Here is a 26,252-nt window from a genome sequence, read left to right on the forward strand (position 1 = left end):
AAATGAATGAAATGCAACCCTTTTGTTTCAAACTTTTCTTCAAAGGACTTATACACTGTTGTTTTATCAGAAGGTGGGGTATTATTTAATTGTTCAGTGGGAGGCAAAAGCGGTTTGGTATGACCATCATCTGTTTGAATGGGGTGCAAAAATAAGGAATCACAAAAAGGCGGTAAGGAGCATGTTAAACAAGTCCAACATTCATTAGGGTTGTAATATAATCTTGTGTACTCCTGGTCACTTATGCCTTCACATTTGGAATGGTGCCACTTATTACAAGTAGAACACAGGAGGCCAGTTTGGTTTTTGGTTTTTCAGCGGCATTGTTAAAGTAAATTATATTTGACAGTCAATTAATGGCAGTTTATCAAAAACACACAATGAAACATGACTGCTGGATACACACCTTCAATATCATAGGTGATTCCATTAGGCCATCCGAGCTCTGTATCGATGATCACCTGACGGTCTGACCCGTCTCGATTGGACATCTCAATCTTAGGTGTGGCACCCCAGTCGGTCCAATAAAGCTTACCATTGGTCGGAACGACTATGATAGCTCTCGGTATGTCAACATCGTTGATCAATACTCTCTGGTTGGATTTGTCAAACTCGATTGCTTCGATAGTTTGGTAATCCGCATCCGTCCAGAAAATTACTCTGTTTTCGCTATCGACAAATAAGCCATCAGGAACTGAAAAAATAATGAGATTCGACTGAAGCTAAAATAAGGTACAATTTGGAAGTTATGATCAGTGATGTTCAGTCGAAAGGGCATGATCGGAGGGGGCGAGGAAATTGTTCGTCCCCATCGCGTCATCACAAGACATCGAATTATCTGATTGTTGATAGATAATTCGATAATTTATCAATAATTCGAATTATTTAGTTTCTTTTATATCAAGAGATTTGAATAAATGACTTCAGGGCTAATTGCCGTTATCATTATATACGTCGGCATACATGGACCACGTTGCATATATTTATAGTAACTTTACTATTCAATGTCACAGCCAGTTTAGAATCAAGGATATATACCGGTGGATGGCAAAATAAAAGTCACAATGTAGGCTTATTATAAGTTAAAGTTGGCCTATTTGTGTGGACGTGTGGGCGCCTGTTTGTGTGGGTGTGTGGGCGCTTCGTGGTCTAGTGGTTCTGACACTCGCCTTTCAAACAGAGGGTCGTGGGTTCGAATCCTAGCCATAGCGTGTTTTCCGTCAGCAAGAAATTTATCCACACTGTGCTGTACTCGACCCAGGTGAGGTAAATGGGTACCGGCAGGAAGTAATTCCTCAAAAATTGTGCGCAACTGAATCGGTAGACTAGCTTAGCCAGGGTAATATAGGAGCGCCTTGAGCACCTAGCAACATGAGCAAGATGGATACGTGCGCTATACAAATTCTATATTTATTATTTTTGTGCAATGACACCCAGACATGACGGTGAGTTATCGGATTGTCTAATACCGCTTGGTCTACTCATCAGTTCGTCCAACTTCAGAAAATCTAAACCAATTTGTCTACAACCAGTTAGTCTAATTCTCACTTGGTCTAATATCCAATTCGTCTAATTCTCACTTGGTCTAATATCCAATTTGTCAAATGAGCAGTTTGGGCTAGAACCATTAAATCTAATTTCCAGTTCTAACACCAATTGGTCTGATTTCCACTTCGGCTTATTTCCACTTGGTTTAATTTTGGTCTCATTTCTATTTAGCCTACTTTCTACTTCGTCTAATATCCAATTTACATTTCGTCTAATTGCCATATGGTCTAATGGTTGTTTGGTCTGTTGCATGAAGGGTCATTAGACAATATCGCCTAGACTTAACCGGCAATATGTAAGATTAATAGCCCCTCACTCACCTCCGTGCATGAGTGAACATAACGCACGGCGCGCCCGCAATACCCGCAATTATCACCCGTATCAGACATCTGAGCTGGTCATTTACAAAACCGTATTGCCCTACATTTTCTGAATATCGGGAAGGGTAGGTATATTGTTTGTATTTTCCTCGGTCTCAATGCGCGTATTTACTTTGCATGCAGAGACGAAGCAAAATATACCTTTGTATTTTCCCTGGTCTCACATCCGGGAATTTGTGGATGCGTAAAAGGAATACGCTTCATAAGGATCCGCCCACCAACAATATACGTCATAATAAAGACAACGCTGAATCCGAGCGCTTGCAAGTACGTCATAATGGTAAAGTGCAGAGCCTAGACCGATATTAACATGACACAATAGAACTCTATTTTTAAAAGAAATATCCCCATTATCATGATTTTTGCTCTAGATATCTGATTTGGATGATAATAAAAATATTGACTGGCTATTCTTTCGGGGAAATCAAATATATTGCCCTTAAATGACCCATATTGCCCTCGTCTAAAGACTCGGGCCAATATGATTCATTTGCTGGCAATATATTTGATGTTCCCCTCAAGGCCAGTCAATATTTTATGAATATATACCCCCGATGACCAAGAGTCAGCTAGTGTCAAGGTTTATCAGTGAGAGTTCTGTGTCTAGAGAGTTAAGCTCAAGTCAAGTACGTGTTGAGCAACAACAAGCGTGACCTCTAGACCGTGCTGGACACCATGGATATTATACACCTTGGAGGGGCATGAATTTAGTAAGTGCCTCACTATCACTTCATATATACAATAGGTGTTATTGACACATGGTCTAATGTCCATTTAGTCTAATATAAACTCATTCAATAAGATTTGTTTGATCTAAAATTAACAAATATGGTCATGGGTATATAAATACACCATGCATAAGTTATTACAGTACGTAAAATTTGTTAATATCTATTTGAGTCACTTGAACTTGAAAAGGGGTACGTTTGTAGCCAAAATATTTATGCAGTTTTTGTTTACTTTCTGTTTACAATATTTTTTTTTTAAATTGAAGCCGTTAGATCATGTAAATTGAAAAATAATTGAACAATATATTACACACATATCTTCTGAGGAGTTATTTATTGTCTACTTCTTCCTCAACTTTTTTTGTAATGGAAGGCTTCTTCATTCAACCTTTATCATTCTCATTTCCTCTTAATTTATTGTTCGCTTGTTCTGATTTTTTATTTTTATTCCTTCCCCAACCTCTCTCATTTCTCATTTAGGCCTACATTTGATAAATTGGATAGGCCTAATATAAGGCCTTGAGTCTAATGGTGATACCCCCAACAAACCATTATCCCGAAAGGAAAATAGACAAAGTAGTATGTATACGAAATGAATGTTTATAAAACTATCTGAAAATTATACGAAGTGGAAATTAGCCAACTGCACATAAGACTAACTGCAATATAAACCAATGAATAATAGACCAAGTGAGGATTAAATGAACTGGTATTAAACCAACTAGTATTAGACTAACCGACAAATGGACCAATTAAGCCAATGAAAATTAGACCAAGTGACGATTAGCCGAACTGGGTATTAGACCAAATGGCTATTAGACCAAGTGGTCATCAGACCGATTTGCTATTAGACCAGGTGGTCATTACACTAATTGGCTATCAGACTGAGTTGTCATTAGACCAAATGAGACTTGGACTAAGTGGGTTTAGCCCGAATGTTGTTAGCCCATCTTAGGATTAGACCAAGTGACGTTAGACCAGCCGTCAGTATAAACCATAACACATTCTAGAATTGAACAACTAACTTCCAAGTCCTTGTGCGATTATTCTTTGATTGGACCCGTCCATTTGAGCAGCACTCAAAATCTTCCGCTCCACATCTGTCCAATAAATGTCCTTGCCAATTACGTCATAACCCACTGCAACTGGCCTTCCTACAAATAGAAAAGGCAGCTGTCTAAAGTCGAGGCTATTTGCGTGTGAGACGTAGATGGCTCCTCCGCTTATGCTTGTTAGAAACATCAGAGGACCTGCCGAAAAGATAACATCGTTTTCTTCATTTATTATTTTTTAATGCTTCAGAGTCCCGTCTTACAAAGAGTTCTGATTAATCCGATTATTCTTAATCATATGGGATTTCATCAATGTCATAATTTTCATACAAGAAATTTGCATAATGTACTTAAACAAAGAGGAGTATACCGGGCAATTCCATAAAATGATCAACCTTTTTGTACGTCCGACCCCCATTTTTCTCAAGTCTTACTTCACTTCATAAACTGACCAAGTCATGGTCCTTTGAGAACATTATACAGTCAAAAGAACAAGAAATCAGAGACAGAAAATTTCATGAAGGTCCCACATATAGGGGATCGGACGTACATATTTCATAGAACTGCCCTTCTGCATTGTCAAAACAATGGTGAATGTATGTAAACATTGTGTACAAAAATGCATTTCAGATGTTCGCGTTGCTGGCTTGTCATAGTTATGGTTGATCGAATCAATCGAAACCTTTTGCAAGACGGGGTCCTGGACGTATACATAATGCTTTTCATTGGTCACCAGCTATTTGCGTGGTCCAGATAGTACACTTGAAAGGTCAGTCCACTTCACTGGGGAGAATGAGTGAGATTGTGTGTGTGTGTGTTTGTGTGGAGAGGGAGGATTAAGGGAAGGGGGTGGTACTTCTGCCAGACACCAGAATGTGAGTGAGCGGTTGGGGCATTCTCCATTCCGTCGGGAGTATTCCAGCAGACCAGCACTGGACATGATTCGAGTCATCCATTTGATCACACGTCATATCGATGTTGATGCTCAGAAATTACTACCGTTTATGCAAATATTTTTTTGCGCAGGCTGCCTTTGTGCCCTCTTCTGTTTGTGTCGGAATTGCTGACAAAAAGAGCACTCGTCCCGGCCAAAATTGCTGTCCCTTGAAGATCTGACTGTGTTAGTTAATGTCAAACGGATAAAGGAACATTTCCTACAAGAAAAATATGGTTGCCTCTTTGTTTCCATTAAAAAGTGCCAAAGTCACGCCTCTCCTATCTTCAGGATAAGTACGATCTTTTATGAATTTTGACCTGTGGTATGGGGACTGAGCCTAATGTATGCCTACTTATCCATGATATCGGAATTTTTTTTCTCTCGCCCCTATGATATTTTGGCCTCTGACGCCTGCCGAAGCAACCTCTATTCAAATTCCACTCATGATAGTTTCGCCACCCACCACACTCGATTTGAATCTGGCGCACTATTCAAGGAGCAGGAAGAAAACCAGAACAATATGTGCCATTTAAAGTGAGAATTCATGTTCTGGCGTGCCACATTTGTATTTTATTCATATATATACAGTGCGTCCCAGAAAAAAATGAAACCGAGATTTAGCGATCATTTATCATAACTTAATCATAAATAGAATAGACAAATGACCTACCAACTTACAGCTTAGAATCTCTTCTTTCATCTGATATTACTTAGGTTATTTCTTATTGACGCATGAGTGAGCAAAAACAATTTGAAGAAAGGATACCAAAAACTCATTTGGCGGGGGTATCTGGGTTTCAAAAAGAAAACCACATTTCTAAAAATGTTCAATATCTCCTTTTTAATTTGGTACCTCAATTACAGAAAATGGTCAAGAATTAAAAAAGTTCTGGTCATTTGAAATAAGGCTTGTATTTCCATAATTTCATGAGATAAACGTGTTTTCACCGGTTTTCCACATAAGCTGTCGCATGGTGAACAAAAGATTTAATGCATGGCCATGATGGCTGATCGTCAACAAAACGGAGTGTCAAGTGAGTCTGAAAGCCAGCCTGGAGAACCTCTTCATTTTATGAAATTATTGAAATTCAAGCCTTTTTTCAAATGACCAGAACTTTGTTATTTCTTGACCATTTTCTGTAATTTAGGTATCAAATTAAAGAGCAGATACTGAACCGTTCATAAATGTGGTCTTCTTTTTGAAACTCAGATACCCCCCGCCAAATGAGTTTTTTTTATAATTTTTCTTCAAATTGTCTTTGCTCACTCATGCGTGTATGAGAAATAATCTAAGTAATATCAGATAAAGAGGAGATTCTAAGCTTTGAATTGGTAGGTCATTTGTCTATTTATTTATGATTAAGAAATGATAAATGATCGCTAAATCTCGGTTTCGTTTTTTGTGGGACGCACTGTACGGATGAAAATCATTTTTTTCTATACGAATCTTCCAACTACTGGAGGAATCGTATCACCCCCTGATTTCATAGTCATCCAGGTTTAAATTCTGGTTTGTTCTCCTACTATGTGATGGTGGCAGAATTCACCTCATATTCACAGAGATAACCCTCATCTCCTCCCTCAACCCAACCCTCCTACTCTCCTCAACTTGCTTCTTCCATCTCTTCAGGGAACCATAAATTTGCCCCTTGCTATACCTGGGTCTTCTGTTGGTTCGCACTTGAGTTCATCGCTCTGATCAGGGCAATCAGGAAGGCCATCACACTGCCACGATAGAGGAAGACACAGATCTTCGCAGGAATACTCGTCTTCTAAACATCTTCCATGCAGTGCTTTCGAGTAGGACTGACCTAAAACATTAATCATTATCATAAATATATATATATAATCATTATCGTAAATATATATAAAATAGAGGGAGGATTGTTCTACCTTACTTGCCATATTGTAATGTTGCCTGGGGAAAAACTGTCAAGTCTTATCTTGATAAATTGAGAGTATTGCAGAAAACAGCAATACGACTTATAACAAATTCTAATCATAGACATCCAAGTAGCCCATTATATCTTCGTCTTCACTTAGTGAACTTGTGTCGTTCAATTATGCATTGTTCATGTTCAAACTACATTCAATGCCTCAAGAATTTAGCTTTGATAAAGTATTTCTTCAGAATCACAAAATCATAATACATGTCAAAGGGATCTTATTCGTTAGCCATTCAGTGGCGTAGCTGGGATTTTTTCCTGGGGGCACTGGGAAGTCCTTGCTTTTTCAGGGGGGGCACCATTTTTTCCGGTGTGTGTGTATGTGTCACAAGGGCGGATCCGACTTTCGCCAATAATGGATGGGGCCCGAAATTATCTTCACCTATATTTTACCCGATCAGTCACTTCTTAGTTTTATTCTAATAAAACAACATAAACATGAAATAATCTCATAAGCCTTGTAAAAATTGCGAGCGCGAAGCGCGATTGATTTTTTTTACTTTCATGTATTTTGTCCTGAAAATTTATTATTCTGGGCAATATTATGTGTGATCCTGAACAAGATTCGTATGTAACTAGATGGTTACTGCGAACGCCAAGCGCGAGCAGAAATTTTTATTAACTGTTCTAGCATTATCGAAAAGGGACCTGTTAAGGACTGCTTACAGTTACCCACGAAGACCGTATATATTTCAATAATGCGAGCGCAAAGCGCAAACAATTTTTTTAACATTCCGACCTAAAAATGGTCATTCTAAGCACTTTTTGTATAAATAAATGGGACAGGTATGTAACTAAACAATTGATGCGAGCGCGAAGCGCGAGGGGAAGAAAATTAAGATTTTTAAGACCTAAAAGTGGGACACTATTCATATTTTGTAAGTCATAAATAGGATATAGTTAATTGGGTATCATTAATAATGCGATCGTGAAGCGTGTGCAGACAATTATTGATATTCTGATGTGAAACTGGATAATTTAAGTACATTTTCAATAAAGAACATGCAGGCTATCGCGCATGTGTTAGATTTAGACCAAGAATCTGGGCATTCTGAATACATTTGTTAAATGGAACATTATGGAATACACGTAGACAAAGGAACTTGGCAAATCAAATGTGACCAAGCAGCTTGAGCTTAATGCTGATATGTAGACCGTAAAAGGAACATTTTACAGAGCACTTAAATTTGTAAATGAAAAAAAAAATAATGAAAGCTCGGTGTCCAAGCTAAGTCTGTTTTGTATATTGACTTCAAATTGCTCTATATCAGCCTATTAAGCAAGATATGAATCTCATTGAACTGGCAATTCTGGCGCAAAGCGCAAGCAGAAACAGAAATCAACCTAAATATATTATTATTGTATCCCATTTTTAATCAATCTTCAACATAACTTTACATAATTATACACACATACACACACCCACCTTAACACCCTTACAACCATGCACATACAGTGCATACGTAAACAAACATAATATATACAAATCTGTATAATGAACGTTTAACATTTTGGCGCAATAGGATATAGAAAGAAAAAAACCCACATAATCACACACCCTTACCCACACACGCACGCAACCTCCAAGTCCTGTCCTGCGAAGGATACAATATCTGGCTTTAGAGTTGAAAGACTGCAGGTGGGTAAGCTGTTCGTAAATTAAGAGCGACTTTAAGAAAGACTGGAAAGTGGAATACAGCAAAATGTTTATGGTGATGGTTTAGCGCGTACGACAGGATACCAGTCAATCTTAAAGTCGCTCTTTACTTACGAACCGCTATATGAACGGACGGTCCCAGATCATTGCATGGCTCAGGTGGAGGTGGGGGGGGGGGGGGGAGTGTGCAAAAAGGAGGTAGCACAATCAGTAAAACTTAAGATCTTACCATGATAAACATGAATTCCCGCTGGATTTTGAAAATGAATCAGGTTTGTTGACGCGGGCGATACATCTCTTTTCCCATAAAGAAGAATAAGACCCCTTGTTTGTGTCGCCTCTGTCCATAGGGGAGTCCCCCTGTACCACGTGATATCAATAGGGGACGTCCCTTCCGTCGTGAAGACGGTCACGTGATCTTCTCCCTCAGGACCGAAGGATTCAATGGTTTGCTTTTGGTCATCGATGAGGAAAAGACGCGTTCCTGCAGGATTTGATTTAAATCAAGTTATTATATCCTGTCCAAAGGTTTGTGAATTTCAAAATCAATCATGTGTATTTGAATACTCGAATATCATCTCATATTCCAATCTTACAAACGCGTAGTTAATTTTTCAGCTTTTGATTCCTGGTGATTTTTTTTTCGTTTTTTTAATGATAAAACTTGCACACATCCATTTTTACCAATAATAGAGCATTTTTCATGTATTTTATATATATGATAAAGATAATTTGATTCAAGATAAAAATGGCAATGTAGGTTAAATGCCTTGCTCTTTGACGTGCGTTGCTGAGAATCGAACCCCGACCGGGCTTTCATGTGTGTTGTCAGACGCCTAGATCACTTGGCCACGGCACCTAAATAACACGGTGCATATGGCCGTATGGCAAGCTGTTTTAAAATCTATTCACATTTTCTGATATCAAGAGGTAGATATCTTGATATAATCAAGAATTCCCATATATTAACCACATAAATCATTTTTTATATCAAGAATTCAATTCTTGATATCAAGAATCATCAAGAATTAAATTCTTGTTATCCAAAAAAGATTTCTTAATATCGAGAAATAAAAAAAATGAATTCTTGATATCACGAAACATTTATATAGGTTTTCCAGGTCAAATGTCCGGCGTGTCAAAGCAAGTGTCCGATTAGGTAATTCAAATGTCAATAGGGAATTCAAATGTCCCATTAGCCAAAATTGTATCCCAATAGATGAATAAAATGTCCTTAGAGAAGTCAAATGTCCGCACAATAGAATTTATTTTCAATAGGTAAATCAAATGTCCATCTAGCAAATCAAATGTCCTAATAGGTAAATAAGATGTCCATAGGGAATTCAAATATCCGTTCAATAGCAAATGTTACATAATCATGCATAAATTAAGACATCAAGTCGTACATAGGTAAATCAAATGTCGTTTAGGTAATTCAAATGTCCATTTGCTAATGATGCTGAAAAGAGATTGCATTCTTCTTATAATGTATGACAAATGTACACATTAAGTATCGAAATTCTGTTCAGTAGTAAAGATTATTCAAACAATAGGGTAAAAACCAATTACAATTTAGTTTATTGAAAGAAAAAGGAGGAAAATAGTTGAAAATTTATTGAAAGCTTAACAGAAACAAACATGCTTCATACCGAGAATGTAACATGATTTATTATATATAAGGAAAATGCGTTGAAATTGATTGGTATGTCTAAATATCTGTTCTCATCGAACATTGACAATGTATATGCATCACTCTGCTAGTCTTCCATATATGGTTCAAAACAAGGTAATTAACCAATGGTGAAAAAGATATGAAAAAAATAATTGTTAATAAACATGACATAACTATTGCTTGAATTAATGAAGGAATAGGAGGTGCTTTTAATAAATCAAGGTTAGTTGCATCATGATGATTTTATTTTAACAACAAGAATTTGAAATGGCTACCCTGCCTGAGTGAGCCTATCAAAATAATTACTTCTTATCGAGTTAGATACACCCTACACACACCATCTAATCAAATTGACTTAAAGTAATTCAAATCAAATACAACATTGAAAATTATATCGTCTAAGAAGTACATCTGAATTACCAAAATATAAATAAAAGGATTTCTAACAGCATTCAAGATTGTCCCACGTTATGCCTCAGGTAATGCAAATGAGTGTATGAAATGCAACTGTTTTTAATTAACACGCATTTTCACGAAGATATGATTTAGCATGTGGCAAAAAATTAGGTTGTAGATATATATTCATGATAAAAACACAGACATAAATAGAAATAATTTTCATTTGTGCCTGCAAGAAGATGAATTACATGTTTTGGAAGGGTGATAGACTGAAAACAATTATCTACGTAATATATAAACTGATACTTTATAAGAAGAATTAAACAATAATTATTTTTTATGAGTTAAATAGGTTTCATCACTGTAAGGAACAAACTTTTTCCACAAAATTAGTTTTTTTTCATATGAATTATGAAATTAAATGCCATGTTGAGATTTACATTTTCTGGGTTGGAGTAAAAAAAAATTGTAAATAATATCCGTAGTTTGTCTGTAGATCATGTTGTGTGGCATTCGATATGTAATGGAAGGAATGCAATTATTTGGTAAATAAACAACAGAATATGCAAGAAACTTAAAATTTTACACCCATATAGAGACTATTAAAATCATTATATGACATTTGTTTGTTTTTCCTATAACAAATGAGTAGAGAAGGAAAGGTTGAAAAGATGGAATCAATGGAAGGAAGAGAAAAGAGCCTGATACAAAAAGGCGCTCCATCTCCACCAAGACATGCATAAACGGCTCCAAAACAGGGGCAGGGTAGAATGAAAAGGGAAGAAATATATAAATGTGTACAAAAATGAATAAATAAGATGATAAAAAACATACTGGGCCAAGACCCCCCCCCAAAAAAAAAAAAAAGAATAAATAAATAAAAATTAGGATAAAAAATCAAGGAGGTCAGCAAATTTGTGAAACGAGGGGGGCGAATCCCTTGCCTAACAAATGGATAGATCGAGCAGGAAGAAAAGGGAAAGCTGAGTGACAGAAAATGAAAAAGCGAAAGATGAAAAAATGAAGTTATCACGTTCGAGTCATCATTTTTTTCAAACCGTGGACAATTGAGATCCCTATACGACATTTGTTTTCCCAAGTGGGATATTTCACTCTCTAATTGGACATTTAGTTCCCTATGTGACTTTTGATTTAGCTATATGGACACTTTGAACCTACGTGGACATTTGAACTCCCTAATCGGATTTTTGTTTTAGCTATATAGACACTTTGAACCTACGTGGACATTTGAAATCCCTAATCGGACATCAATATTCTTATTCGGACATTTGCTCATGAACACGGACATTTAAAATACCTATATGGACGATTGGTTCCAATCTGCGGACATTTGACCTGGAAAACCTATATCAAAAATTGCATTTTCAAATTGATATCAAGAATTTTCCGATGCAAGTTAATCGCGTTTACACGCTATGAAAAAGCCGATGCGACGAAAGCCGATTAAGTGTAAAAACGGTATGTATTGGTACCGACCGTCAAAGTTACCGTGTTTACACTTAATCGGCTTTTGAATCGTCTCGCGGTTCAGAAACGCGAGCCGATGCAGCATTGGCTTTTTCATAGCGTGTAAACGCGATTAACTTGCATCGGCTTTTTCATAGCGTGTAAACGCAATTAACTTGCATCGGCTCGAGGTTCAGAACCGGCAATTTGCACCACCAAAGAAGTAGGTTCAGAACCGCAGAATCGGCTTTTTTACTACGTGTAAAAAATTCTGCATCGGCAATTTGTGCGCATTTCATTTACTTTACCATTGTTACGTATCTGTTTACACGTACAGTAAAAAAGCTGATGCTGCATCGGCTCGCGGTTCTGGGGGGTGTTTTATGAAAATTGTCAGCACTATCTAAATTGTCAGTGCTGACTATTTCAGTTAAAACCTTGCTTGACGTATTTGTAAGCGCACTTATCCAGCGTTGTCTTTATTATGATGTGTATTGTTGGTGTGCGTATCATTTCAGGTTTTCGCATCGGCTCGCGGTTCTGAACCGCGAGCTGTAACAACGTGTAAACGCAAACCAAAAGCCGATTCTGCATCGGCTTTTGATCCAAAAGCCGATTAAGTGTAAACACGGTATGTATTGCAAGAATTCATTGTGGTTTTGAACGTAAATTTATTGCATGAATTCCCTCTCTTAACGTGTTTACACTTAATCGGTTTTTGCATTGGCTCGCTGTTCTGGGGCCCGTTGCAGAAAAATCAATCGCAAGTCCCAAATGCGCGCTGTTGATTGGTTGAAAATGAAGTTGCGCATGATTTTTAGAGTTGCGATTGATTGCAACTCTTTCTGCAACGGGCCCCTAGGGACCGTTTCAAGAAAGTTGTCAGCACTGACAAGACGTCTTTTTTTCCAACAGTTACCATAGTAACAGTCAGAGGCAGAGCTTCTCAGCCAATCATAAGCAAGGATTTCACTGAAACTGTCAGCACTGTCAGCACTGACAATTTAGATAGTGCTGACAATTTTCATGAAACACCCCTCAGAACCGCGAGCCGATGCAGCATAGGCTTTTTCATAGCGTGGCATGATCTGTTTTGAGAACATTCGCCTTTGACAATGCTAATTGACAACATATCACTAAATGATTTCTTGATGTGTTGCCAATTTTTTAACCACTCATTTTCTTTTTTTTTCACAAAACTTAATGTCATAACACCCATCATATGTAGCAATAAATCAATTTAAAAGGGCAAGTCCACCCCGACAAATAGATGATTTGAATAAATAGAGAAAAATAAAACAGGCATAACGCTGAAAACTTCATCAAAATCTCATGTAAACTAAGAAAGATATGACATTTTAAAGTTTCGCATATTTTTCTCAAGTTACATGCACAACTCAGTGATATGCAAAAGCGAAAGTCTATGATGTCCATCACTCACTATTTCTTTTGTTTTTATTGTTTGACTTGTACTATATCTCAATTTATACAGAATTGACAATAATGTAAAACTTTACTGAGCTACACAATATGTTAAACAATGTTAATTCCACAAGTTCAATAGAGGGCGCTGTTTTACAGCTAGCACCGTTTTTTTTATTACTCTCTAATTTGAACTCCTATTTTACTCAGAATTTATGTTTTTACTTTGGATTTTCAATGTTTGGCCTTATGATTGTGCTTATTTTGTTGTATGGACTGGTTTGGTCAACTTTCAATATATTTTTGTGATATAGCATTATCCCCTTAATGATATTTCTGTAATGTGTAAAACCTCGAGTGCAATATTTAATCTTACTATTAACATGTTCTTATTATATTTTGTTAATTCTTAGCTATATAATTAATGTATTTTCCCCCTTTTCCGTGAACTTTGTTTGTGTGAGTCTTCGGACTGTTTTACAATGTCTTTTCATAATAAACCGAATTGAATAAAAAAAATAGTTCATGGAGGAATAAAGCTCGATTTCAAATGACATGGGTGAGAAAATCAGAATATTTCATATTTCAGATAACAAAATACAAAAGAAATAGTGCGTGATGTCACCAGTCCCCTCATTTGCATACTGACCAGGATGTGCATATAACTGTTGTGTGAAATTAAGCGAAACTGTAAAATGTCATAACTTTCTTAATTTACATCCGATTTTGATGAAATTTTCAGTGTTATGATTGTTGGATTTTTCTGTATCTATTCAAATCATCTATTTGTCGGGGTGGACTTGCCCTTTAAAATGGATTTATTGCTAGATATGATGGGTGTGATGACATTAAGTTTTGTGAAAAAAAAGAAAATGAGTGGTTAAAAAATTGGCAACATATCAATAAAACATTTAGTGATATGTTGTCAATTAGCACTGTCAAAGACCGATGCTCTCAAAACAGATCATGCCAAGAAAATGCTACATGAAATTTACAAATAGAATAGCCTTTTCGCAGTATGAATATTGACGGATCAAGTTCTGTATATAAAAATTATATATAATTTTTCAAATAAATTTAACGACTAATATCTTTGAATACTTGTGTAATAAGTTGCCAATCTACTGATCAGTGGGTTGTTCTTTTTTTTTAATTTGCGCCAAATTTGGACGACGCCGTACGAAGCGTCAGTGTTGTAGTCCCTTGATGCTCGGCCTTGGCCTTAAGGCGCCTGAAGGCCTATTTTTTCAAAGCCTTAATTGGCCTTGAACATTCAAGCCTTAGCCTTGAGAGGGCCTTGGCCTTGAGGATTTTGAACCTTGAAATTTCAACGCATTTCCAAGGCATTTTCAAGGCTTTTTCAAGGCATTTTTTATTTTGCACTTTCATTTGTTTTTATATGAGTAATTATAAATGCTTCAATTGTTCTGTATATTCAATGACACTAATGGTCAATATTACCAGTCACCAGTAACAAGAAATAATAATGAATGAAATTAATAACAGATTATTTATTATTATTAATAGTTAATATCATTAATGATTAGTAATAATTAATTATCAATTAAATGTTTTAAGAAATAATTAATTAAGATTTACCCTCCCCAAAATGAGGGTATGGGGTGCCCCCGTTTTTTTTTATATCATTTTGAATATAACTTTATTTTGTTAGTATTCTTTATTCTGTTTTTTAGGTAAAATAGGTGTAGAAGATAAAAGAAATCAGAATTGAAAACTAAAAGTGGTTGTAAGCAGAAAAAAACATGAAAGCTGACTATTAGGAAATATTGACCAATTTTCAGGTCAGCATTTGAGAATTTCAGCTTGCGCTTTGGCTCTCTTGCCTCCCCCTAAAAAAATAATAAACCTGTAGGAAAAAAGCCTCTTTTCCAAAGGCGAAAATGCCTATTTTCCAAATCATTCAAATATGCCTCTTTTAAAAAATATCTTCTTTAATAGATATAATACATTTTAGGTAAAAAATAAAAAAAAATTGAATCGTGCTTACATCATTCATTGTTTAGTACAGTAGTAATCCTGTTCATGGTTACAAAAATGTGTAGAATATTGTTTTCTGGTTGGAATATCACATATTTTTTGCTCGCTTTCTGCAATCGCATCAATTGTAGGGGAAGGCGGGGTAAGTTGAGCATAGGGGCAAGTTGAGCCACCAGCCCCAGGCCAATAATGAATGAGTCAGACATTGTGGTGGTGTCATGTATTGATGACCCATAGCATAACCCCTAACCCCACCACATTGTTTTCAACTTTGAAACAAAAAGTAGTTTTTTGGGGGGAAAAACATGAATTTCAGCCAAAAAAGTAAAAAAGAGTGTGAAATAGATAAGTGCTTTAAAAACACACACGTCTTAAAATATAATAAAGACATGATAACAACATTATTAGTCCAGGTATGGATCTTTATTCTTGTCATAGTCTTTTATATGATGGATGCATAATAAATGTGTGGATACAAAATTATCGCACTAAGTACGGACTGGGGTAAGTTGAGCCAAACAGCATGGGGCAAGTTGAGCCATGGTAATTCCTATGGTAATGTATCTTAAAAATTAAACAAACCATAAAAATCAATTGAAATGCTGGCTAAAAGGAGCAAATTTAAATGACTGCTCTTTTCCTATTAAAGGATGTAAGTATTTATAGAGAATTAGCAAGTGAAAAGACTTTAAACAAAAAATTGACATGCTGGTTCTCCCCTCATACATTTTGTACATAGTTTTTGTGGCTCAACTTACCCCAGAAGGTGGCTCAAACTTACCCCATATATGGGGCAAGTTGAGCCATTTGACATCGTTTTTTTCAAAGGTCACGATGACTTTCAGTGTGGGGATAGAAAGTTATATATAGGTGGAAAATATTTCAGAAGAATTAAATTTCAAGGCAAGGTACTTATTTCGACAAGATTGTTAATCATATAAATTCTAACATGCAAAAAGCAAAAACTGTCACAACTTACCCCGCCTTCCCCTACTCATATCAGTACATTTAGAATTTCAGCTCGCGCTTCGCGCTCACATTATTTCTTTAGTTAGATACTCATCTTTTCGTGATTACAAACACAGTTCAGAATGATTATTTTTCATGTCTTATTACACGACATGTCCAGAAGTTTGAGCTCGTGGTTCGCGCTGGCAACATCACGCAAGGATGCCCTTTTAACATTGATTAGCCCCATTGACCAAAAATTGAGTTCTAAATCTTCAGAATTGATTTTTTTTTCAAAACCGCTTGCTCGTTACGCTGTCTCGTTGAGAAGTAATACCAAAATCAAAATTTCTATCTTATCAATAACAAATCATTTTAAAAAGGCTTTGTTCAACTTAATTTCTACAAAACACACAGCTACTTCACGCAGTTGATAATCTCATTTTGAAAATACATGCATCTGTTTGCACCAAAATGAACATTTTGATATATAAGTGACGTTTTGGCTTTGACCCCCCCCCCCCCCAATAAAAAGAGGTTCTGAAGCCCCTGTCTCAGGGAGTGTAGAAAAACATACGTTGAGAATGCCAGGATCAGACGACCGTGGTATATATAATTATTGCAATGTAAATCGCCAAGAAAAATTATATATTAAATGTACGAAGGTAACTATATAATTATGTCTAAATCTATCATGAAATTATTTTTGTTTTAAATAATAATATTAATGTAGTTCTTATATAGCACATTTCAGTCCTGAAAGGACTCTCAATGCACTTTACAAAAATAAGAATTATACAATATAAGGAATTACTTAGAATAACAATTGGCAACATCAACATTAATCAGTTACATACATGTATGGCATAAGTATTTGGAAAGGCCTAGTTGAAGGCTTCATTAAAAAGAAATGATTTGAAAAGTCCAGGATTATTTTGTGATCGGAGAGTACTGGGGAGGGAATTCCAAAGGGTTGGGGCACTGTAGGAGAAGGACCGTAGTGTTTCGCCATGCGTCTTAGTTCTTAGTCTGGGTACTTGAAGGAGTAGTTGAGTTGATGATCTAAGTGTCCTAGAGGGGGTGTATGGAGAAACAAGTTCAGAAATATATTGAGGGGCAAAACCATGGACAGCATTAAATGTTATTAGAAGGACTTTGAAGCGAATTCGTGATTTGATAGGTAGCCAGTGAAGTTCTTTGAGGATTGGGGTGATGTGGTTGTGTTTCTTGGATCTGGAGACAAGTCTTGCGGCTGAATTTTTGATTCTTTGGAGCTTTGCTATATCTTTGTCCGGCGTTCCGTACAAAAGACTGTTACAGTTATCAAGAAGGGAAGATACAAAAGCATGAATGAGGATCTCAGTCACATTCTTACTAAGGTATGACCGAATCATTCCAATACGTCTCAGAGCAAACGAGGCCTTGCGACAAACAATATTACGTGTCGGCGCATGTTCACATTCTTATCAAGAATGACACCCAGATCACATACTGAAGGAGATGGCAGAACCTGGCCAATCATTGATGTCAAAGGAGGGAGAGCCTCCTGCACTCGTCTGAAAGGAGATGAAACATGAAGCAACTCCATTTTGCTGTCATTAAGTGTAAGATGATTGCTCACCATCCAGTTCCGTACTTCCTGGAGGCAGATTTCCAGTCTCCCTACAACATTCTCCCTTTCAGAAGACTTTAGGGAGACGATAAGTTGTGTGTCGTCAGCGTAAATCATTGTAGAGAAACCATGTGCCTGAATGATGTCCTGAACTGGCGTAGTGTAGCAGATAAAGAGAATCGGACCGATTACCGATCCTTGAGGCACGCCCCACCGCAGTGGTGTTGAAACTGAGGTGTTGTCTTGAATGCGCACTTTCTGCTCTCTTCCAGACAGGTAAGATGTGAACCACTGCAATGCCATACCAGTCACTCCAAATCTGTATTTCAGTCTAGGAAGCAGAATCTCATAGGCGACCGTATCGAAAGCAGCCGTAAGATCAAGAAGGATGAGCAGAGCCTCGTTCCCATTGTCTAGGAATTGAAGAAGGTCATTATGTACACGTAGTAAGGCAGTTTCCACACTGTAGTGTTGACGATACGCCGATTGCCTAGATGGGAGAAGAGAGTTACTAGCCAGATATGATGTAAGCTGCTGACTGACCACACGTACAAGGGTGAAAAAAATTTTCTCGCTCAGTCTGCTCGCGATACATTTTGCCATGTGTGATGTCTGCCGGCTAACCCAGAAGGAAAAACCAGTATGACCAGTAAATTTTTTTAATGGTTTCCAGTAGAATTTTACTGGTTTCCAGTATATTTTTACTGGGCCAGTTGATTTTTAACTGGACCAGTAAAAATTAACTGGAGACCAATTCCAACAATTGCATTCCAGTTGAAGCAATTAGTATTACCAGTTAAATTGTTTTTCATTAAACTGGAGTTACTGGTCCAATAAATGGTTTCCAGTATAGATTTTTACTAGTTTCCAGTATATGTTTACTGGACCAGTTGATTTTTAACTGGACCAGTAAAAATGAACTGGAGACCAGTTCAAACAATTGCATTCTGTTTACTGGTCAAATAAATAATGACTTTATTTCAAGTCAGATCATTTAACAAATTATGAAAAAAATGAATCTTGTAATTCAGAGAAAGTTATTGTCGTTAACATTTATCATTGTTATCATCATTGCTAATATAGTTATCACAATTATTGTTATTATGATCATTGTTGTAATCATTCTTATTAATGTTTTTATTGTTATTGATATTGTAATTATTATTATTATTAACATTATCATAATTACCAAGTATTAATATTATCATTAAAATAATTATTTCCTCTAATTATGATTAAGATCAAAGCAAGATGTATTCCTATGATATAGTCAACTGGTCTAAAGTAATTCAATGTTTGAAATTAAACTGGTCAAGACCAGTAATACCAGTAATTCTGATGATGCTGATCACGTGGTTTACCTCATTTGCATATTTCCTGTTTTTAAAGAAAAATCAGGATTTATTATGGAATATCCTTGCAATAGCACTCATTGTTGTTTAAAAACCTTCAAAATAAGTGTGTGAACTAATTCACAATGAAAATGTGTAATTTCATACATCACATTCAAAATAACAGCAGAAAGATTAATTTACTAACCATCTTTTCCATCACATTTCACTGGACCAGTAAGACCAGTACGAGGACCAGTTTGACCAGTTAGAGGACCAGTGAGACCAGTATAAAGACCAGTGAGACCAGTAACAACCACCAGAAACAAGACCAGTATAAAATTCAAGACCAGTTTGATTTTTAACTGGACCAGTAAAATTTTGCCTGGACCAGTTAGACCAGTAAACCAGAGTTACCAGTTAAAATTATAGTGGTCTAACTGGTTTTTCCTTCTGGAAGCATGGCCTAAGCATTGTTAGCTTGGCCTTGCCTTGGGTTTCGATGCCTTGGCCTGTGGTATTGAAGCCTTGGCCTTGGGTATTGGAAGCCTTGGCCTTGGAAGTTTGAGCCTTGACTACAACACTGCGAAGCGTTATCACTATCAACTGATCAGTAGATTGAAATGAGTTCTTGATATCAAGATATCAGAAAATGTGAATAAATGTTAAAACGCTTGCCGTACGTCCGCAGTTGCACTCAAAATTGTAAACGCGCAGGCCACAGTAGTATAGCGGTATTTGGATCGTGACTCACCTTGTTAGGTACATGGACTCTAATTATAAACACTAATCGAATAATCCTGTGTGAATGAATGAAAATAAATTTTCTACATGATAATCTAGACCCAATTCCACACTGACTTTTTAGGTTGTCGGTACGTAATTTGAGCGAATGTTTTTATTTCATAATACATTTATTCATTTCGCGGATAAGCGGTATAGTCTAGGATAGGCCCCATAGAAACTTGACCAAACCTTGTTTCTTTATATATACAATAATTTTTGATGGTTTCTTGTCAATTCGAGGGTGCTGATTACGAATCTGGATGATGCCGCTCGTGTAACCTTGAGCATTTTCCGCAAATCGGCAAAATCCAATATGGCCGCCAAAATATGCATATTACCCATGAAAATCCTAAAATTGTCCGCACATTGGCTATGGAATGCATGAAAGCGTGTGGCAAGAGTAAAATACACTCTGAAAAAATAATTGTTAACAAATTATTTATTTTCCTGATATTCAAAATGGCCGCCATAGTCCATTGTATACTCTATTATGTACAAATAAATAGGGAAAACCAATTTTCACAAAAATTCGCAAAAATTGCGATGTATGAACGAAGTAATATATGCAAATCATCATTACTAACGAGACATATCATTTATTATGTCATAAATGCATTTCTGTATTTTGATATCTAAAATGGCAGCCACTGGCCCAAACAGTATTGCGTACAATGGCAATGGGGGCCGAAAAAAATCACAAGAGTGATCACAGAAATGCACATTATTAAGATTAAACGTGTGGAATATTGACTAAAAACATAATTGTTAACGAAATATATTATTAATATGTCATGTATGTGATGAATTTTGTATTTTAATATTGAAAATGACTGCCAAAGGCCCTAAAAGTATTATCCACAATTAGAATGTGGGGCAAAGAAATCACAAGAGTAATCACTAAAATGCATATATATGTGATAAATTAATAAGATACTGTTTAAAAACATATTTTCAAACGAAATATTTTATTCAGGTTTAAAGTGTGTGTTAAATACTGTATTTTTACTTTCAAAATGGTCGCCAGAGACATTAACAGTATTATGCACAATGCAAAGTGGGAAACCAATATTCACAGGAGTGAGCACCATAAATGCAGGTATTAGTGATCTATGAGTAAAATATTGTCTGAAAGCATAATTTCTATTAAGCAGTTAAGAGATATCATTTATTCTGCCAGTTAGGTGATAAATACTGTTATTGGAAAGTCAAAATGGCCGCTACAGGCCCTTACGATATTATGCACAATGTGAATGGTAACAAATTGTTTCAGCACAATTCGGCTTTGCTTGGCCAGATGGTGCCAGGTAAAAATGGCAGAGGTAAAAATGGCAGATACTGAGGTAAAAATGGCAGAAGTAAAAATGGCAGAGGTAATAATGGCAGAGGTAAAAATTGGCAGAGGTAAAAATGGCAGAGGTAATAATGGCAGAGGTAAAAATGGCAGAGGTAAGAACAGCAGATATAAAAAGAGCAGAGGCATAAATGACAAGAGGTAAAAATGGAAGACGTGACAATAACAGAGGTAAAAGTGCCGAGGTACACTATTAGAAAAAACAGTAGATTCTACAGAAGAAATCTAAAAAACAGGTTTTACTGAAAAAAAAAATGATTAAGAAGATTATAATAACAGGAGGGTTTTCCACAATTTTTCTACAATTTTACAGAACAGATATGTTTTAAAAAGGGGAAAACAGTTTCATTACAATAAATTTGTAAGGGTACATGCACAAAATACCAATTTTCTGTAAGTTTATACAAATGCATGCATGTAGGATTACACAGTGCAGTAAGATTACAGGTGTTCTCCAGACTCTGTTGCAGGATTTTTTTTTTTTAAAGTATGAATTTTCTAACAGTGTAAAAAATGGCGGAGTTGAAAATGGCAAAGGTAAAGATGGCATTAGCAAAAATGAAAGAGATATGGGGTGCTGGTTTGTTACAAAGCCGAGAAGAAAAAAGTTTTCACTCTAAAATCAAAGGGGATTTGGTTAAGGGGGAATATGACTTAAACAATTATTTCAACTAAGTGAAGTTCTTTGACTCAGAAAAAGAATTACAACAAAAATAATAACAATCAGATAATAAACAATTTTTTTAGCATACCAAGCTAATTACCAAGAGGGTGCTGCTTATGGTGTACAAAATACCCAACAGCACTTCCGCTTCCAAGGGTTATGACCATCAAGCCGTCTATATCATATTGGATGCAATGGTAAAGAAGGTTCAGGGTCTTCTTTTATGCAAAGAATCTGAACCAGACGGTCCCCCTCGATCGACCCCAAATTGGTTTACCAGTCAAGATTATTATTGATTTTCATAATCAGTTACGTATTCAGTGCCAAGCCTGGGAACGCATTCTTATTGTCATTCAAATATTTAAAAAGAATAGTACAGACGACATTACAAATAAGGACATAATATTCAACCACAATCATTCGTGACAATTTCAAGGTCTAAGCTTTTCCCGCTATGTTCTTTTCCCACCCTAACCCTCTCTGTCTCTCCACCTCTCTTATGTCTACTCTTCCTCCTTTTTGTAACGGTAAACCTGGCAAAACTTTAGATTAAAAAAAAAACAGCTAGACAAAAAGTAATGTTATAAAAAAAGAAGAATGAGAATAGTGCAGTTTCATTTTGCTCCTGATGAATTGAATGAAAAAATATTTGTCGTTTGATTTCTTTTTAAAAAGCCTTCACGGTACACTTCCAACGAATTCGTAAATAGCATTGTTAGGCCGATAAAGACATAATGATATGATGAAATGCCTAACCGTGACATGCACTTCTAATTTAATCTATGTACATGCGGGGGCTTTTTGACAATTCATTGCATCGGGGTTTGAGGCTGGCCATATTTTACCTAGAGCTGTCATTTTTACCTCTCCCATTATGACCTCTGCCATTTTACCTCTGCCATTATTACCTCTGCCATTTTTACCTCTGCCATTATTACCTCTGCCATTTTTACCTCTGCCATTATTACCTCTGCCAATTTTACCTCTGCCATTATTACCTCTGCCATTTTTATCTCTGCCATTTTTACCTCTGCCATTATTACCTCTGCCATTTTTACACCGAGCCGGCCAGATGGTGATGTATGAGTAAAATATCGTCTGAAAACATGATTTATAACAGAATATATCATATCTTATGTAATTTAGGTGATAAATACTGTATTTCAACATTCAAAATGGCCACCAGTGGCATAAAGAGTATTATGTACAAGGGCAATGGCCGGGGCAAAAAAGTGACAAGAGTGAGCACTAAAATGCATATAATTAAGATAAACTAGTGGAATACTGACTAAAAACATCACTGTTAATATGCCATTTATGTGATAAATGCTGTATTTTGACATTCAAAATGGCCGCCATAATCCCTATATTTATTACGTACAATGCGAATAGAGAAACTAATTTTCACAAGAGTGAGAATCATAAAATGCATATGACTGTGATATACGAGTAGAAATATTGTCTTAAACATGATTTCTAACTAAATACATCACATATTGGTTGTGGAGGTAATAAATGCTGTACTTTGAAATCCAAAATGGCTGCCATAGGTCCTAAAAGTATTATGTACATTGTAACATTGGACATATAATTTTGACATAATTTGGCTTTGTTTGACTCTAAATATTGCCTATAATTGTGAATTCTGATGCAAGGGTGAAATGTTGTCTAAAACCATGGTTTCTAACAAGATATATCATAATGTCGTGTATTTAAGGTGATAAACACTGCATTTTTAAATTGAAAATGGCCACCATAGGCCCTTATCGTATAATATACAATTTGAGTGTAGACAAATAATGTTCAAAAAAGAGCATATGGCAGCCATTTTGAATGTTGAAATACAGTATTTATCACCTAAATTACATAAGAGATGATATATTTTGTTATAAATCGTGTTTTCAGACGATATTTCACTCATACATCACCATTTGGCCAAGCAAAGCCAAATTCTGTTGAAATAATTTGTTCCCATTCACATTGTGCATAATATCATAAGGGCCTGTATCGGCCATTTTGACTTTCCAATAACAGTATTCATCACCTAACTGGCAGAATAAATGATATCTCTTAATATAAATTATGCTTTCGGACAATATTCTACTCATAGATCACTAATACTTGCATTTATGGTGCTCATATTGGTTTCCCACTTTGCATTGTGCATAATACTGTTAATGTCTATGGTGGCCATTTTGAAAGTAAAACTACAGTATTTAACACAAACTTTAAACCTGAATGATATATTTCGTTAGAAAATATGTTTTTAAACAGTATCCCATTAATTTATCACATATATATGCATTTTAGTGATCACTCTTGTGATTTCTTTGCCCCTCTTTCTCATTGTGTGCATAATACTTTTAGGGCCTTTGGCAGCCATTTTGAAAATCAAAATACAACATTCATCACATACATGGCATATAAATGATATATTTCGTTAACAGTTATGTTTTTAGTCAGTATTCCACTCGTGTAATCTTAATAATATGCATTTTAGTGATCACTCTTGTGAATTTTTTGGCCCCCATTGCCATTGTACGCAATACTGTTTGGGCCAGTGGCGGCCATTTTAGATATCAAAATACAGAAATCTTCCCATTTATGATATAATGAATGATATATCTCGTTAGTAATAATGATTTGCATATATCACTTCGTTCATACATCGCGATTTTTTGCAGTTTAGTGCTCACTTTTGCGAAAGCTAGTTTTCCCTCTTTATATTGTACATAATAGAGTATACAATGGACTTTGGCGGCCATTTTGAATATGAGGAAAATAAATATTTTGTCAAAAATTAATTTTTCAGAGAGTATCTCACTCCTGCCACACAATTTCATGCATTTCGTAGCAAATGTGCGGACAATTTTAGGATTTTTATGGGTAATTTGCATATTTTGGCGGCCATATTGGATTTTGCCAATTTGCGGAAAATGCTCAAGGTTACATGAGTGGCATCATTCAGATTCGTATTCAGCACCCTCGAATTGACAAGAAACCATTAAAAAATATTGTATATATAAAAAAACAAGGTTACGCCCCTTCTATCCTGGACTAGTATACGGATTTGAATCCGGTGAAGTCAGGGAGCATGCGCATTTCAACGTTGAGGTTGAGAGAATCATCGAGCTCGAGCATGAACAGTTCTCCCCATGAAAGTATATCGAAAAATATACGGAGCTAGGAGAAAACTATACGGAGCTATTTGCAGCTATGTGTTTTCCTAAGTATTGAAATACTTTGTCGCATGACCACGAATTGACCAATCCTTTGTCGAGAATACCTATGAATATTCATGAGAGGGATGTAATATAAAAAATCATAAGCCTCGTGAATTATTTATGGCGGCTTATTTTATTTTTTTTGTTTTGAATACATGTATGTTTGGTCACATGATGCTTCTTGAACCAATCACTATAGTTTTTTTTAATGTAGGATATAAAGAAAATGTATCCTAATGTGTAGCCCACTCTGTGAATGCAACGCGATTTTTATTGGAATTGAAGCACACATTTGGGAGGTAAGGGCTACAAAAAAGATGTACTGTTTTTCCTCAATTCTATTCATTAATTTTGTTCCTCCCTTAATTATGTTTTTCCGTTTCTTTCATAGGAAGTTCTGTTCATTTATTGCCATGTTTGAATAATAAAGATTGGATACTATAAATTCGATCACCTTGTCTGTCAAAAGCTACACTCCTGGCCGAGGCAAGCACATACACTTTCCTAATCGTGACTATGTTAAAAGAATTGTCAAGGGTGTGGATATCTATTGTTGAAGACCGGTCTACGATAATGAAATTCCTGTGTGATTAAAGAAATAACATTCCACTTAGATTTGTGACACTACACTATACACATACACTAATATAATCAGATGTGCAGACAACAGATATACATGTATCCTCTCGAAAAAGCGCTACATAAATCAAATTATTATTACTATTATTTTCATTATTATATTTTTATCTCAAAATCATCAATTCCTATACGAAAAGGATTAAATTAAAAGGAAACCATATTATTTTCTTAACCAATTAGACGAAAAAATTATATAAAAAAACCGAAATAAATTATTACAGAATTAAGGCAGATTTGTCGATTAAATAAGAAATAAATGAAACAAAATTCCTTAAAATCCATGATTTTATGAATTACCCATTTGGATGAGAAGCAATAGTTGAAATGTTTTTGCCAGTAAAAAATCTTTCTTGGAGTCCAGATGAGTAGTGAAAAAGGCCTGATAAAGTTCTTTCAGCGTTGATCCACGCGATGCGTCTTGTTGGGACATGGATTGCTAGATCAATTATACCTTTGAATCGACGAAAAATATAATTTTGAGAATACCGATA

General features: G+C 35.8%; 1 protein-coding gene across 1 annotated transcript in view; it reads right to left on the bottom strand.

The window, feature by feature from the left end:
* Positions 1–353: 353 nt before the first annotated feature.
* Positions 354–26,252, bottom strand: part of LOC121417594 — a 41,187-nt gene continuing 15,288 nt past the window's right edge. Inside the window, exons 4-7 of the mRNA XM_041611331.1 lie at positions 18,072–18,179; positions 8,478–8,732; positions 6,304–6,456; positions 354–694 (exon numbers count right to left, since the gene is read on the bottom strand). Coding sequence (XP_041467265.1) covers positions 354–694; positions 6,304–6,456; positions 8,478–8,732; positions 18,072–18,179 — 857 coding nt within the window. The remainder of the gene's footprint in view (positions 695–6,303; positions 6,457–8,477; positions 8,733–18,071; positions 18,180–26,252) is intronic.

The sequence above is a fragment of the Lytechinus variegatus genome, chromosome 6 (genome assembly GCF_018143015.1).
Source record: "Lytechinus variegatus isolate NC3 chromosome 6, Lvar_3.0, whole genome shotgun sequence".
Classification (NCBI taxonomy): Eukaryota; Metazoa; Echinodermata; class Echinoidea; order Temnopleuroida; family Toxopneustidae; genus Lytechinus; species Lytechinus variegatus.